Source organism: Mastacembelus armatus, chromosome 5 (assembly GCF_900324485.2).
Source record: "Mastacembelus armatus chromosome 5, fMasArm1.2, whole genome shotgun sequence".
Classification (NCBI taxonomy): domain Eukaryota; kingdom Metazoa; phylum Chordata; class Actinopteri; order Synbranchiformes; family Mastacembelidae; genus Mastacembelus; species Mastacembelus armatus.
Genome location: NC_046637.1, coordinates 27,891,156 through 27,909,429, shown reverse-complemented (window position 1 = coordinate 27,909,429; position 18,274 = coordinate 27,891,156). Strand labels below are relative to the sequence as shown.

Genomic DNA, 18,274 nt, shown 5'->3' with positions numbered 1-18,274 from the left:
AAAACAAGTGTTCATGCAGAAATATCATCAAATGTGCAAATTTAAAGTATTTACCAAAGTGTATAGCTGCAGCAAAAGTGTGTAAATTAAAATTAGCAAGGTTATCTTTCATGTGTTTCATGTTAATTGCCAGTGAACTAATACCATTTTTTTTCCTGATCAATACTTACAATACATAATTTGTTTATCTCCTCTACAGAATGTGGATGCCCTGCTTCGGTGTCCAATTTGCTTTGACTTCCTCAATATTTCACTGATGACTAAATGCTCTCACAACTGTAAGTAACTGGTGGTGCAGTTTCCAAAGCAGCTTTAGTATTAAATATTCTTATATGAAGACAAGACCATAGAGTGACTTCCCTAATGACAGAAAAACACAAATAAACATACAAGTCTGGCCTATTGTATAGAGACTTTGATTTCATTGTCACCAGACAGAAGAGAACAGGCTCTCTGGATCCAGGAGTGTGATAGAGTTCCCTGCTTAATTTGAAGCAAGTTTATTTTAGGTTGAGACATCTTTGTCTGCTTCTACTTTTATCCACAGTCTTTGCATGCTTTCTGCCTCTGACATTTGGTTTGTTTTGTGTGAATGCACCATTAGGCTAAAGAACCAGAACATCATGAAGCCACATCAGAGCATATTTATTCATGTGTAAAGAGAATGCAGCTGTGCACTTGAGATTTCTTTTCTCTTATATTGTTGAGTCCAATCTAATACTGATTAACATTTATTTTCAATGCATCCGTTGTTTGCTTTTTCTTTTCCAGTTTGCTCCCTGTGCATCAGAAAATTTCTTTCCTACAAATTGCAGTGTCCAGTTTGCAATACAGTAAGTATAAACGTGACTTGAATGTATGGATATGTTTCCAATTTGCATTTGCATAATAACTAGGCTCAACCCTAAATTAGAACCTGTATTCAGAGACCATACTTAATTAATTGTAATAGTTTGACAGATAATGCAGATTTTTCTCATATCTCACCTCTTCTTTTCTCAGCAAACAATGGAACAAGACTTAAGAAACAACCGTTTATTGGATGACGTGGTTGTAAACTTTAAAGCTGCAAGGTAACTACAACACATTATAAATGATTACCACTAAATTATCATGTCTTAAAAATGTCGTCTGAAAATGGATCCAAGTGCACATTGCATCGTTAACTGTTTTTCATTTTGGTGTAAAAGGCATCATGGTGAATGATTATTGAAAACACTGAAATATAAACAGCTGCATTGCCTAACTCAACACACACGGGGAATTAAATGTTGTTTTGGTATCAGTTTTCAGTCCAATTTTTAATGACTGTTGTCCTGACCACATTTGTCAACATAAACAAGTAGACTTTTTTTTATTTTTTTATACCTGATTGGTATCTGCGTTATTGAGCACAAGCCATAGCCCAGTCCTTTGTTTTACGTCAAACGGACACTGGTGTTGTTAACAGAGGGTACAATTTGCAGCATGATGTGGCTGAAATGTCTGCACTGTGGAAATATTTTAAATTGGAAAACTAAAAGTGTCCAGTAGCCAGTGATGCCTGCAGTGCAAGCATTTCATAAGGCGGTAGTTACAGAAGTACAACCCTAACTGCTCCAAGACCTAAAAAATAGATACTCTACAGAATACAGTGAGTTCACTCTGACATTTTACTATAATGTGGCACTAAGTGGAATTTGATTTCTGTTTGTTGCTGCTGTGAATGTTGAGGTTAAGCTATTACAGCACTTTGAAGAGGGACTGTGTTTACATTACTCATTTTGGCTGTTCTAGTTTTACTATTACAAGGCAATAAGAGGAAGTGAGCTATTTCAAGATTTTAGTTTGTTTATTTTGTTGAAAAGTTAATAAAATCCAATGCAGAGCTAAGTGAAATTGTCGTATAGAAAGAGCTATATAAAAGATTTTCAGTTTAAGGAGCAGTGTGGATGCAGGCAGTTTATATTGTTTTGCACACTAGCACAGATGGTTAACAATCCTCTTAAGAAATTCCTTTTGACACAACCATCTATAGTGTAATAGAGTAAATGAATTTTTAAGTGTGATTACCTTTAATCATTTTGCTTTATGAGGCAAACTAAAACAATAATGATAGAAAATGGTAGATCAGGAAATAAGGACTTATTTCACAATGCATGTAAAACCTCTTTAGCATGAGCACAGGTGATTCATCACTAATTTGATTCATCTTGTTTCTCAGAACTCAGATCTACAGTATTAGAGAAACACCTACAAGTGCCTTTCAGTAATCTAATTTAAGGATTTTGGTTTTGTCAGCTGAGGTCACTCTGGGATTTCCTTGTACTAAAATCATGTCATGTATCTTTAGGGCTCATATTATTCATCACAGCAGAATGTAGATAAAAGGGAGAAGTGTCATAGCTGGTCTCAAGGAAATTTCTTGGTACTTCAGTCTTATTTCTCCAGGGACTCTAATCACAATGAAGGAAAAACATTTCTTCAAAACTGTTTTTGTCCTGTTATTATTAGCACTGGCCATGTGGGCGCAGCTAGCCAAATGGCGTCATTGGTCGTCTTAGGGAGACTGATAAATGCTGGGGTGTTTTCCTGCAGAGCAGCAATTGTTTTGCAAAGAGAAATAAACTGAAATTTATATCAAGTTACCACAGTTCACCCAGCCCCTGGAATTATTTGTCCCTGTGTTTTAAGGTCAGAACCTCACTCTAATAATGTAATTCCCATTCTGTATCCCTGCCAGTCTTTTTTGTTTGCTTTAATGATGAAAATAAATGCAAAACGATAACAGCACAGCCAACTCTTTAGGGATGTGTATTTTGCTTTAACCTTGCTATTTCAGAGATAGATACGGATCTGTCCAACTGAGTCTTGTGTGTGTGTTTTAAGGTGCAGTATGGCATTTCAAAGCTCTCAAGCTCATTAAAAATCAATTAACCCTCACAAATTTTGACCACGACCGGTCGAGGCAGGTGGCCGCCCAAACTGAGCCCGGTCCTGCTGGAGGTTTTGTCTTCCGTTAAAGGGAGTTTTTTTTTTCCTCTCCACTGTCGCCAAGTGCGACTTTTATAAAGTCCCTTGAGATGATTGTATTGTGATTTGGCGCTACACAAATAAAATTGAATTGAATTGAATTGAAAGTAAAATCAGAATTGTGTCTTCAGTGTCTGTGCTGATGTCTGTGTAATGTCTGAGTGCTATTATCAGTCAGTAAGCCACTGCTTCCATCAGTCATGTCAGTGTTATCAGCACACTGAAAGCTCTTCCTTCAAACTCTAGCCCTTCTGATTGTCATCACTGTGAATGAGCTTACGCAGCAGCTCTTTTCTTCGTTTTTTAATTTCCTGTTGTCTAGCATTGAGAGTCTGAAATATGGGATTCCTCGATAGGTGACTGTCATAAAGTGTTATGTAGCAACACACTTTAGTTTTGGATTAGTACAATTAAGTTTTGGATCAGTTCGATTGCTATCAAATTGTGTATTTGAGATTATATTTAAAGTGTCGGCCCATGTGGTTAGTAACTCCGGGCTGATGATGCTAATTTCCTGCTGTCAAACTAGAGATTTCTCTAGGAAAGTTTATATTATCACAGCCACCATCTATCTACCTTGTAGTCTCGGATATAAAAGTGGAGCTTGTACATTGAGACATCTCTTACACTGCTATTAAATTTAATCACCAAGGATCAGTACCGTTTTCTGTTGTTGCTAAAGCACATCTTGTTTACTGAACTTACTGAATTTTGCAGAGCTCTCCTGTAATTGGCAAGTGTCTTCATACTTCAGAAAAGCTAGAGTGGCACATTTCTACTCCATATTTACATTTCATTTTTATGCCTTTTAAATACAACAGGCTGAGTGCATGTTTTGACAAGCTGTTATACAAGTGCTATAGTACTTGTCCTAGCCCTTGAAGCCCAGTTTTAATTATTAGAGGGTGTTCTCCACATTCTAAAGGTAATCAATATAATGGGACGATTTAAATTCAATTAGTGTTTAATTTACAAATGTAGGTGACATTGACTCGCTTATGGCTCCCTGGTTACTCCTGGTCTAGACCTGGAAGATTTCCAATAAAATGTCTGAATTCCTGCATCTGTTACGTTAATGGTGGTGTATTTCTAAGAATCAACATTTTTGAACCCATTTTATACATGTCTTTTAGTGTTAATGGGTAATGTTTAAAAACATTGGTTTGCAGTCACTGCAACCTTCCGGAAAGACCCAGTCCATTAATTATGAATGGCCTGAGTCTTCCTGCCCCTGCATAATGAATTGTGGACACATAGTCACACTGAATTGGAATGAGTGTTTATGTCAGCTTCAGTGTGTCTGTTTTAATCTAAAGTAAGTTCAAGCCAATGCAAAGCACACTTAAAGTTTTGTTTTTGAAGAAGAGCAATGGAAAAGATTCTTAAATGTCTATACTGATATTCCCATTAACTAACTTCCAACATACACACAAAGTACTACATATGTAGTAATTTAAAAATATGTAGCCGCCTCATTTTCTCTTCTGTCACAAGTTTTTAGGAGACTTTAGGTCATGTATTTATACATTTGTGGGGTTTATCTGTTTTTTAGGTAGACAGTTTGTTTTGTGAGCGAAACAGAACCTATCACTGTTTGTGTCAGTATGTTTTTAAACTTCTAGTAAATGTCATGTGTGTCACATGTTCATTCACACGCACTTTGCCTTTTTTCTTTTTCCAGACAGCAGTTGTCAAAAGCAAATGTTGACTCTCCTCCAATATCACCGAAGACCCCGACCCCGACCCCGGCCTCGGCTGTGAAATGCAAAACTCCCAGAGAGAGGGGCCAAAAGTCTAAAGGCTCTGTCTTGAGTCACTTTTTCCAGAAGAGGCCTAAAATATCCCCCACTAAAGAATCCCAACAAGATGGTTCTGTCTCTCATTGTGTTCAGCAGGGGAAAATAAAGACTGCACGCACCCACCATGCAAATGACTCTGACCTACATTCAGCAACTGCTAAGCTTCTAGTGTCTGTGAAGGAAGAGCCGGTGGATGTGGAGGAGACATCTGTCCAGTGTTTGGTGTCAGTCAAACAGGAGGAAACAGCTTCAGACAGTTTCAGCACTGGAGATGAGACGGCCCATTCCTCGTCACCATCAGTCGACGTAAAGCCCACGGTCAAAGGTGAAACTCTACGATCTAAACATTAAAATAATCTATCAATCGGCATGGCACACCCCATCCAAGTAACTTGTTAACCTACGTAAATTTCCTTACCGGGCTACTGTATCCCCATGAGGGAGAGCCGCTCTGTCACTGTCATGTCGGTCCTGCCAAACGGCTCCCCCTGACTGGAAAACAAAGTATTAGGAGCAGCTGTGTAGACTTGCAGACATAAACCATTTGATGTTGCCATCTACAGAAAATGCTGGAATTTTAACATGTGCTCAACACACAGACAGAAAATTACACCCATAGGTTTTTAATTCTCAGGACTGATGTGTTTTTCTGGGTGAATTTCTAAGGTTTTTACTTTAACACTTATCACCTATTACAATAAATGTGAACCAGTTGTCATAATCTGGTCACGTTCATCTCCACCTGGTATTAAATGCTCAAAAAAGCAAATTTCTCATCCATTTTTCTTGCATGTCTCTAATCTCAATCATAATGTAACTGAAGGCACTGAGGTTTTGTAATAACTGCCTTTTCCCCAATTTATTGGCACATGAAGTGTTTCTAATGCAAAGTGTACCTTGCAAAGTGGTTTGGTTTAGATATGAAATGTGTTTTGACTCGTATGACTCGAGGTTTATAGCTCCTTACAGTTTCCTGTTGTGGGTCTTTTTGCAGTGGAGTGCCCAGTGTGCTCTGTAAGTGTGTCTCAGCAGTTTATCAACAAGCATCTGGACACGTGTCTAACCAGTGGAGCGAAGAAAGAAAGCCTGAGGAGGTAGGATAACAACTTAACAGATCACTTAAAAACCGTCTCTTTACTATTGTTTGCTCAAGCTGCAGAGCTTTAAAGAGAGGAGGTGGGACGTAGTAGGAAAAAACATTTTTAAAGTAGATGAATGACGACGGAAGTCTCAGGCCATTTATTGCTGTTTGTCATCAGCCTGTCCACATACCAGACTTCATTTGAGAGACTGAGCTTTCTGAGTGAAACTTGATTTTCCAAGGTACAGCAATTATGAGGCCCTTTTAATAAATGAACATATTTTTGTAACAGTGCAAGATAATTTATCTGAAGTTAAACCCTGGTGTCATGATGAATTGTAGAAGTTTTAATGTTGGGGCCTTATGTCGGCTGCATTCCTCTTGTCACCAACCTTAATAACTCACTCTTGTTTTCAAGACAAAATGCAGGAAACAGTCAGCAGAGCTCATTCATTAATACTATTTTGCTATGAGCTCAGTTCATGTGGCCACTGTTAATAATATTTAAGTTGACACCTCCATCATTTCTTTATGCTTAAGTTGTCCAGGACTTGGATTCTGTACTGTCATTGAAGTATATTACTGTTAAGCAAACATTACCAAGTAGCTACTGGTGATTACTGAAAAGAACCAGGCAACTTGTCAGTTGCAGCTCCATCGGCAAGACGAGGCGACCGATGGCCAAGCTGGTGTACAACCTACTGTCCATGCAGGAGCTGAAAAGGAGGCTGAAGGACTGCCATCTCTCAGTACAGGGTACTCGAGACCAGATGATCAAAAGACACCAGGAGTTTGTCCACATATACAACGCTCAATGTGATTCACTAAACCCAAAGTCAGGTGAGGATATTTGGTCCATAACAACATAATCTACTGATATTGGATCGAGCTAAAATAGTTCAGGTTCACTGATAAAACATGTGTTCTGCTGGTTTTGTCTTAATGTAGTGTACATGTCATTGGAGTGAATTGAGGAAATTTGATTTTACAATTTCAACTAAGTGGAGTTAGTCCACAGTGATTGTAAAAGCTGTGGAGACATGATGAATTACCTCCTACAGTGTTCGCTTACACCTTTTCATAATACGCCCCTGGGGTTATGAAGCATTGCATACAAAAGCTCTGTATACTCTGAATAATGCACCATCTAGTGTGAACACAGAGCTGGAGGTGAATAAGTGAACCACCAGAATTAGATTTAGCTCTCAGCTCACACCAGTGAACATCCTACTGGGAGGTAAGTTTCAGGACATATGTCTTCACTTCCACTTTCATATAGATTTCATATACAGAAAGATGTATGTACCGACATATCTGATCTTACAGGGTGTGATCTTTCCCTTCACACTGGGGATGCCTCGGTTTTGAACAGTGACCTCATGGGTCAAAACTATTTATGTGTTCAACAGCACAATTCATTTAACAGGTAATATTTGTGATCTCAAGAGTAATAAAGGCTTTTCTCTCCTCTTGCAGCTGAAGATATTGCCAGAGAGGTGGAGGCCAACGAGAAGACCAGGAATCGTCTGCGGGAGAAAACCAAACCTGTGCGTTCCAGTTGCTTAAAAAAATATTGATGCTGGTTGATGGTTTAAAATTAATGCATATGTTTTTGTTCCTTTAAATATTTTGCAGGTCATGGTTTTCTCAAAGAATCAGTCTGAGGAGGAGATTGATGAGATACACTCAAATTATAGTAAGTGATGTCGTATGCGTTTGTCATCATATGGGTCTGACCCGTCCATACGCTCATCATTTAGAATCAGCGCCAGCATTGCTGAATAAACTGCTTTAGATAAACTTGCATCTTCTGTGAAAAGATGTGCTTGAATACAGACCTGAGCTGATCTGGGCCTGCACAGGAGCAAACTACTATGTAGAAGAGTCCGTTGTAGTGTAACTGTACCTTTGCTGTGTGTACAGAAAGCAATAAAATATGCAAAGGAATTATACTCAGAGCAGTAAATTAAAAAAAAAAACAAAACAAAACTCAATGTTGTCATCCAATCTCATTTTGCCTCTTTTTGCATGGTCAGACTGCTAATATTAAAGAAGTGCATTGGGATGCATTTACCTTAAATCCAGAAAGATGTTTATTAGTAGAAAAGACACCCATTATGAAAAAAGTTGGAGCCTTTAGTTTATATTACCTTTACCAAGTCAATATAAGTCGCAATTCGGGGCAAGGAGGCATAGCTAGAAAAGAACTAACCCACTGATTTCCCCTGTAAATGATATTTAATTGCATTTGCTATTAACAGTGTTCAAAGAGAAGAAGAGTATTTCAAGCAAAGCCATAATTGAGACCTTACACTAATCGACATACATATACGAACCTGTTGATCCCATTCATGTACTGACTTCAACTATCTTTCATATGTATAAAAGCTTTTTTAAAAGTGCAATATCACTTTAATCCTCTGTGTATGACCCCTTTTCTTTAATATAGTTCTGTTTCATCTTCTGTTTTTGATTTTTCTTTATTCTGCGCTTCATGGTTGTGCGTTTTGAACTGATCTTTGTTTGCCCTCGTGAGGCACAGATATTGACTGAAGGCACTTTTGCTTTTCCTCAAGAATTTCTTTGGCAGCTTTGTTCTTTTTCCCTGTAAGTTTGTGATTTATTTCATAAGAATATTTACTTCTTTTGATGACATCTTAATGACAGTCTGTGATGACAGTCCGAATAAGATAGTGGGTTTTTGGACTGGGCAGTGCATTTATTTTTTCCACTAGGAAGCAGCTAATTCAGTAGAAACCTCCACTACTAGACACCTGAAATTAGTTTGAGAGGTAATGCATCACAGAAACTAAATTGTGTTATTATTGGCAAAGCTGAGTCATTGTTCCATTGTGATGCAGCAGAGAAGTAAACACTTAATAAACACTTGTGTGCCTCCAACAAGCTCATTATGTTTTGGCATATTCATTTGGCCAGCTAGTCATAATCTGAACCTGTCTTTATTCAGCCTAGCAGCTCTGCATTAGGAGCCAGCCTCATATCTTCCACCAATTATTACCAGACACAGGAAAGAAACTGAATTGCTGTCTGTTCAGAGAGTAGTTTTGCAGCAACGAGTGGAATGAAAATGTGAAACTGATGATGTGACATATGTGTTTGCCTCACCATAAATAATGAGACTTGTAGGGTTAGTTGGCTATATAAGTCTAACCCCCTTCCCATTCGCTGTGAGCTCACCGATAATTGCTCACTCATACATCCAGGTCTGTGCCTTCATCTTCAGGGCGCAGAGGTCGAACAGCAGCAGCAGCAGTATATGAGAGAATATTATCCAAAGTTATGTTGACTTCGTTGAGCAAGATTAAAAGCTTGTTGGAAATAACTGCAGAGATAACTTTAAAAGTGGTTGAAAAATGGATGCGACTCAGGGGAGACTTCTATAAATAGCCGCACTGCTGTGATAACCTCTCGATTTATCAGAGGACGATGTGGATGACTCACTCTGCCAGCAAGGGGACTGGTGAATGAAGAGACAAATCTGATCCGTGTATTGTGTGTTTCCTGGGTGTTGCCACTATGAACAAATGTGACTGGAGTAACTCCGCACTATTCACTGCTGTAGATTATCCACTGCCTGGGTGAGATGTGAACCCACTTTCATATAACAAGATTTCATCTCCTTCACTCAGATTTGGATCACTTGGTTACAGTACATTCATTTTTACCTGCAGTGCCTCATGGGCAGTTGTATGGACTAGTTCTGCTGCGTCCTTTATGTCTGTGACTATCCTGGTGTGAGATGTTACCATAAGTCACAAATATCCAACTCATTCTGTCCTTACAAGCAGGAACATTTTAGAAAAGTCACACTTCATCAGTAAATCAATAAAGTTTTCTTAAACTAAAGCTGAAGTACCTGATTTGTGGGAAAATAAAAACCATGTGTTCTTTGAAGAAGTCTTTACGTAATGACAAATCTAATATTTAGACCTTTCAATGAATGTAACCTGTTTACATATTGTTAATTCTGCTGTTGTCAATTGTGAAATAACAGAAACCAAAGTTTTTCTTGCTCTCTGTCACACGCTCTGTTCTGCCTCTGTTCTTCAGGCTTTGTTAGAATAGAGCTTTGCAGATGTTCTTGATTTGTGGGAAAAGTCATTAAATCCTCTGTTTGGACCTTTGCCTAAAATAACTTGAGTTATCCGATACTCCCCAATTCATAGTCAATATAATATCTCCAGTTACTGTTTGGCTTCCATATTGTCACGTATATATGTGCTTTAGATTCTTTCTTTAAAAAGCATCCAGCCTATTCCTAACTATGAAACCCCACCTATAAATTGTTATTTTGCACCAAGCTCAAGGGATTTAACATGCTTAGCACAGATACTGCTACATAATGTAGTAGGAGCCACACCATTGAAATTCTGTACCTGTTCCACCATATATGCTGTTTTGCCCACAGGGAAGCAGCACAGCAGCGACTTTTCCCGCCTGATCGCCCAGGTCCGGGGTCGTCTAGAGACCACCAGGCAGACCCGTATCAAACAGGAAGCCACCGGGGATAGAGAGGAGGCACAAAACACACACTCTGCAGGTACTTCAGTGCTCATTTCATTTCTCAGAGATGAAAATATGCAGAAGACATGGAAGCTTCTACCCTGCAGTAGAAGTCACCTGATCCCAGTGGAAATCTGCTGTGGCGAGTCTATCTTACGCCTTCCATCCATCCATTATCTGTCATTTATCCTTGCACACCAGGCCCACGGTGGGCTGGAGTCAACTCGGGCTGACATCGGGTGGGAGGTGGGGTACGCTCTGGACAGATCACCAGTCGGACACAGGGCTGACACATAGAGACAAACAAACAGTCACACCTTTGCCAGAGAAAACCCACACAGACGCATGAAGAACATACGGACTCCACTCTTGTCTTGTTCAAACAGGATTCAAACCCGCAATTTTCTTGTTATGAGGCGACAGTGTTAATCACCTCACTGCCGTGGTGCCCTGCTGAGGAACCTACAGTTTTGAATTTACTTCATGTTAGTGTTTTTATAATTTATAGAGATTGTAATCTTGAAAATCAGAGGCCTCTTTTAATATCATTTGTAATTATCTCTTATTCATTAAAGACTTAAATCAAGTGAAACTTATACTGGCTAAAGTAAGAAATTAACAGTGTGCATGTTTTGAAACAAATTACAAATTTAAAGTCCCACAAACTTCAATCACCTTACAGTCGGAGGTGATAATGACAGAACCTGAAATCTACAGAACCGAATGAGGCCCCGTTGTCAGTGGCATCCATTCATCTCCTTTCACAGGCCATTTCCCCATAATATAAAACTACATGTGTTTGCCTCCCGCAGCTCAAGGTGCAGAATCAAGCAGCTGCTTGGCAGTGAAGGTAGAAGACCAAGAGAGGGAGTTATGTGCATTGTCACCCAGCCCCACTTACAGTGATGTGTCCATCAGCAGGTGAGCAAGAAAACCCACATCCTCAATCACTTGTTACTGCTACAATTCACAAAATGATCAAATGATCTTCATTGCTCTTGTGAGCCTTTCACCGGACAGCATTGTGATAATTTCATTCATTTAATTTTTAGCTGCTGTTCCATCATTTTAAAGCCAATTATTATGGTGAACCAGTCTGAGAAAGTTTTATTAAAGTAGACACAAGCTTCTGAAAACTGCCTGTATACACAGGTTACTTCAAAACATATGGTGCATCATGTTAGACTCAGAAAACACACTTTCTACCTCTCTTTAATTATCACACAGAATATATATATATATATTATTGTCATGAAGAGAGAATTACAGCAGTGAATTTACACATTGATAAAGTATTGGATGTAAGAAGATCCTGACTATTTCTGTCCCAGAATCTGCTGTGCATATATGTAGCTGGTAACAAGCACAACGTCTTCTCAATTGCAATACATCATCCTTGTTACTGAAAGAAACGCAGTCATGCATCATATAATGCAGAGTACTTCTGTTTGAACCTTGAAGATTCTCTGTGGGAGTAGGTCCCACTTGCTTTCACAGCCGCCTTGAACATTTTTCTTTCAGGCCTTTGTGCTCCTCCTACTTTCACTTAGCTTTTGTTGTGCTGTAGCACTGCAGGGAAATATACCATGTCAGCTTTTACATCTGATACTTCATTTTGCGGTTGAAACATTTTCTGAACCAGCCTAACGTCGTCTATTGTGTATTTATGATCCAGTAGCTGATGACAACCAACTGACATCAGCTGTATTTTTCAGAAGTCGCATGATACGGGCAATTCGGATTCAGAAATCCCAAATTCAAACAAGTTTAAAACGGACCATTTACTGTTCCTAGGTCTTCTTTCATCTGATGAAGGATGAAGAGCATTACTATAAATCTTGCAGGTGTGCAGTCTGAGCTCCAGTATAATTACAAACAGCAAAGATCATTTTCAATTTCTGTATAGGGCCTAGCAGCCAGACTCTACATTAGGGACTCAGGAACCAGACAAGCTTCTTTGCGGCACCATTAAGACTGATAATTATAGCCTCTTGTCTGTGCTGTCAACAGAGTGCTAGAGTAATCAGACGACACTTCTTTTTTAAAGTTAGCCAAAACAGAGACGTTCCAAAAACCTCTAAGTGCCTTTCTGCCTCGTTTGTCCATAACACAAATGGTGGTTTGGCTTTGGGTTTAATTTATCACACAACTTTAGTTATTAGTTTAACCCATTTATCAGTGTCTAGGTTCCATGGAGATCTGAAAACTAAAATCTTTAAATGAGGCTGAGGTCACACATCCCATCACTGCATTTTGCAATATGAATAAGTGCTATAATAAACTGTGCTATAGTGAAACTGTTGCTTAACCTCATTCACGTTATTATTTACAGATCAAGCCGAGTGTTATTCTCTGGCCCATTATTACAAATCTGCCACAAAACCAGCCAGTCACTCCTGAAGGGCTGCTTCGACCACTAACTAAGCACCGTAGAACTGACATAGCTGAAGACGCTTGTTTCCAACCGTGTCCTTTATAAGTTTTAAGTTGTCGAAGGGAAATTAAGCAGCTGCACTACATCTGTTCCTGTCTCAGGTATCAGCATTTAATTAGGAATTTAAAGTATGTTATTTACGCTCTGCTGCTGTGGCAATTTAAACTGTCTTTACCTGCAAGTTAGAACTAACATGATTATCTTTAATGATGATCACGTTTATAATTCTTGCAACACTTTTAGCACCTTCAGCAATTATCATCAGTATATAAACATTCAGTCGGTGGTGAGCGACAGACTTTAGACGTTGTTAGCAGATATGTGTTTATTAATCTAAATGTTAACAACTTTATCAGCTATTCCAGACACACATAGGACAAATTACATTAATCCCATTGGGAAATTCAAATTATAAATATTAGACAATTAATGATCATATAGTAAAGCATCCTAAAAATGTCCCATAGAAAACCTTAAAAGAAATTCAGCCTATAGAAGTGAAGGGGAAACCCACAGTGTTTAAATTTGTTTAAACTACACTCTACAAAGTATTTAAGATATTTTTACTATTAAAAAAGAATAATGATAAAATAATGATAAAATAATGATAAAAATGATGTAAGATGTTTTTTCTGAGCTCCAGTAACTCTCCGCTGTTTAAAACTGCAGCAGTGCAACCACCAGGACGACAGCAGCACCTCATAAGTAAATGATATGAATAAGTCCACGTCAGTGATTGAAGTCACCTCAAGACGTCACTCAAGAACAAACACAGATGACGAGGGTTGCTAGACGACAATAGCTTGTTAACCTTATGTTGACCTTAGAGAAGTGATAGCAACAGAAGAACTCAGGCCATAAACTGTTAAATTTATGCCACAGGAGTTTTAACGACCTGAACAGTCAAGTTGAGCTGGTGGCTGAAACGGCTTTGTCACCTGTAAGTACCAACAGAACAGAACTTTTTATTTGCAACATGAAAGCCTTTTAATTTTGAGGCGATGTGGGAAATAACTCTACAGTGCATCCACCTAATCAATTCAACACAGCATCTTGTTCTGCATATAAATGTTCTTGAGAATTGGGCAAAGTATGGTGGACATGCCAACAGCTAGGGCGTGTAGGAAAGTAGCTTTCTGTCAGTAGAAAAACAACTGTAGTATTGCTGCTATAAACTCACCTATCAAGCTGGGTGGTATACTCATTTAGAACTACGAACCTCCAACAAAATCATAAGCTGTATTTTACCTGCCAAGCTGTAGAGGCAGTTTAAAATACTTAACTTTCAGATCTCACGGACTGACTGAAGAAATTGGGGTTTGTACTTTTTATGTACAGTCATGACATGTTTGTCTGAGGCAGCAGCATGTAACTATAACCTAATTCAGGCAGAGAAATGAGGATTTGTTTTATTTGATGGTGTAGAAAATCTTATCTAGTTTTTCAGTCATTGTAAAGTCACAGATGTCACAGCTGGTTAAAGGTTCAGTGTGTAATAATTAGAGTGATCTATTTGCAGAAATGGAACATAATATTGATTAATATGTTTTCATTAATGTACATTAACCAGTAAATACCAACCCTTGCCCTTTGTTAATCTCAGAATGCGTCTTTAAAATCAACATAGGGAGCGGGTCTCCTTCCATGGAGGCAGCCATGTTCCATGTCATGTTTCTACAGTAGCCCCGAATGGACAAACTAAACACTGGCTCTAAACAGGGAGTTGTTTTGTTTTAAAGGTCACAGCCAGAAACTTTCATTCTGCAATTTCAACATCAGTCTTTCATATTTTACACACTGCACCTTTAAGCGGCAGTTAATTGTCGTGACACTGGTTCAGGTACGAGCCAATGTAACAAGTTTATTTGCTGGAATAGCAAATTCCCTGGATAAGTCATCTTTTTAAATGACATGTTCTCCCTTTCTTGCTTTCTTCTCTCTATTCTCCCTTTACAGTTCAGTCTCTGACATCTTTAGTCCAGAGCCGACCGAAAACTCTGAGTAAGTGATTCTGCTTTCATTACTACTGTGCAGAAAAGTAATGTGGTCTTTTTTTTTGCTCTGCTACCTCTACATGCTTGGTACAGGACAGTCATCACATTCTGTTTGCCATTAAAGCTAATTGTAGTGTTTTTTTTTTTTTTTCTGGTCCAAGGTGTAAATGCACGGTTTTAGATCAATAACATGTTAATTACTTTTTTCAAAACACGTAATTTGTTGAAATGAAATTCCTGGAACATAAAGTATAGTTTTGTCCAGCTGTCTATGTCATAAGTCAAAGGATTAGTTCCAAATGTTAGAGAAGACAAGTACAGTAGAGGTAGATTGCCATGAATATATATCTCCCTGTGTGAAAGGAATTAAATAGATATTTGTTTTTTTGTTTTTATATTTTACTTTATATGGTTGAGATTCCAAAATCTGGATCTCCAAAAATACTGACTTCTGGCCAATAAGTCTCATAGCAGTACTACATGTCTTTGAGCCCGTGTTCGTAGGTGGTACTTCAGGAGTTGGACAGGGTTGGGCAGCAAGGCAAGTTGGGGAATTTCTCATGTTATCATATGCTGCAAGATGGCACTTCACATCGAATTGGTGCTGTCAACAGATTGATGGCAAATAGTTTCTGTGTTGTTCGGGTCCCCAAAGTCCTAGCAATTGTTTAGACAACTTAACATCCCTGGAAAGATGATTTTATCCAGCTAAACTGTTTGTCAAACCCTAAATTGTGTTAGAAATAAACTAATTTGTCAAGGAGTAGCCGCGGTCATATTTCTGACAAGCAGGCAGAATATTCAGACTTTACATAGTCTGTGTGTAGAAGAATGAGTCCATTTATTCTGTTTTTTCTTTTTTTGTTATCCGTCAGAATAGTTCGACAGCGCAGACATCCACACACAAATCTCCCCCCCAGAGGGCTCACATAAACAACTTGCTCTGACCTGGAGCCTGTTTACTCAGAAATCAAGCACTGAGACACAAACTCACACCCCATAGTTACACATGGTGGTGCAGCTTCTCTCATTTCTACTGTTTCACTGTTAGGCAACAACACAAGTTGGGCAAGTATAATTAGCAAACTTGAAGTAATTAATAATAAATTAGTACATTTACCAATATAGGTTGACTGCTGAGTCTGGGTCAAGCTGTATCCACTTTTACTAGATGGATGAAAAATGCAGATAGAGATTCAGTGTGAAGATATCCTGCATGTGTTTTTCATTTAAATGTATGACATACTGCAGTCCATAGGATGTTTTGCTTTGTTAGATGACAGACTGTTGCACATTGAAAAAGGCTTAAACATTTATGCTCTTATGAGCCAGATACACACACACAAAGACAAAAGAAAACCTTGTTGATTCAGGTGTGTGGACCTCTCTTCTTTTTTCTTCATACTTTGTCAAGCGATGCCTGTAAAATAATGTGTTTCTGTGGCAGATTGCAGTGAAAATAATTTCAGTGAAGTTTCCCGTGAAGAAAGCGTTTCTGTCGCTGACGTTTGTGTCCAAACCCGTGTTCATTCCTATTGTTTTCCCCCCACACTGCACTGAGCGATGGTCATCGTGCACCAGCGCTGTCGGGCATTGGAATGCCTTATCAATTCAATGGGAGGAAGCCAAGTCTGAGTTTGTCACAAATGTGAAAGGAAATGTTCTTTTCATCAGCCTGGGCTTTATCTCCATCCTCCAGCCTTTGTCAGACACTGGCGAAGATGACAGTTCAGCCGTAGTTGTGGTCTCGATCCATACTGTGCACAGAGGCCAAATGCCTACTTACCCATAATCCACTATACTTAGACGTCTCCCCATCTTTCTACCACACGTGTGAGCTTCTGAGCCAAATTCCAGTGCTGGAATTTTGTTTTTCCAGTTCAAATAGTTGCTCGAGATAAAGAGACATGACCTTGTCACTGGCTAAAGGCTGATATACATCTGTAGTATGTGAAGCTCTAAGTGTTTCCATATGGGATTCTCTGTGGTTTTAGGGCTCCCCTTTTACTAGCTTAGACATGTTATTGGAACATTTCTTAAGATAGGTCCACCAGGTTGTACTGACCTGTGGAGCCCAACTGATACGGCAAAATGATGTCTAGTTTATCAGGGGGTCATCACAGATGACGTGTGGTAGAACTGATTGCTGGCAGCTGCAGCTTGAGCAGCTCCACGCTCCAATTTCTCACATGGCTGCTGTCATCGTGAACTTCAGTGAGTTTGTTTTAATATTATCGTGATCTGTGACTCCATATATCTGGTTGTCTTCCTCCTGCTTCCTCCTCCTACGAAGGAGCGCTACGTTTTTAATATCCTGGTGAGAAATTGGTCTGTTCGCCCATTAAGTTCCACAGTGGTCACTTTGCTGGATGGAAAGGTGCGAGAATCAAAGCTATTTCCTGTTACCTGGACACAGAGTTATATTTAAGTGATCTTTACTTAGTACATTACTACTAGTGTGTTTGTGTCACTTCAACAGAGTGAGTAATGGTTAGAGGAAAGACTATTCCCACCATACAACGCCTGATAAAATCTTAGAAGTTATTAAATTGTAAAGTCTCTCCTTTACTCTGAGTTTTCTCTAGATGTGTTGGTGGCAAGTGGCTTCACATTAATGCACAGGGCTTTGAGACAGGCCTCTGAGCACACAGCTGATGCATGGTCCATTGGTAATTTACAGCTGTGAGCTTTTTATTTTGGTAATGATGCCAACCGGCTGCTGTACAGTAAATGTATGTGAGTAGTGCAGCAAAAGACAAAGTTTAGGGTGTCTCACCATAACACAGGGCGTCATGCATCTCCCCACGTTAATGGTGGCATTTCTTAAAGTCAGATAACTGGTAGTTTTCCTGTCATATGTTTTTATTCACTGTTGTTGCAAAACACTGTTGATTATTGGAAGAAATCGGGGATATTTCCTCTCTCCGTTCAGAAAAACACTAAAGACCACTTCTCTTTGACAGAGAGGCAGAGAGGTCCTCAGTCCAAAAGCGACCGTCTACTTCCAGAGGAGACGACACATCTTCGTCGCCAGTATTCGGAAAACGACGGCGTAAAACGTAAGGACGGAGATGGAACGAGGAGAGGCGGGAATGGAAGAGAGAGCCCTTGCTGACCAAGTTTTGACCGACCTTTGATCGTATCATGCTTTTTATTTTTATGCACATCCCTGTCACTTTTTTGTAAGTTGCTGAAGTTGTACTGTTTAGTTTTTGACATGAATAAATATTCAGTATTTTGACATATATCGAAGTCTTGTGATCATGATGAGGTGTGAGGTATTTGATCATTTACCTCAGCAGTGAGAGGAATATGAGATCAACACCTGAATATTTTTCTTCACTAAAGTTGTTCTCACTGTGGTAAAAATAAGAATATACCTGAATATATTCTCTACTTAGTGTTGCAGGCAGTTTCTGGTTTGCTGTTG

General features: G+C 39.0%; 1 protein-coding gene across 1 annotated transcript; it reads left to right on the top strand.

The window, feature by feature from the left end:
- Positions 1-187: 187 nt before the first annotated feature.
- On the top strand, positions 188-18,089 carry rad18 (RAD18 E3 ubiquitin protein ligase; the record flags this gene model as incomplete). The annotated part of the gene is made up of 12 exons (XM_026306334.2): positions 188-278; positions 772-833; positions 1,003-1,073; positions 4,694-5,136; positions 5,806-5,905; positions 6,545-6,732; positions 7,369-7,439; positions 7,528-7,588; positions 10,322-10,453; positions 11,229-11,337; positions 14,807-14,851; positions 17,808-18,089. Coding segments are annotated over 12 exons (1,473 nt in total), but the record flags the coding sequence as incomplete, so codon positions are not given.
- Between the last annotated feature and the right edge of the window lie 185 nt (positions 18,090-18,274).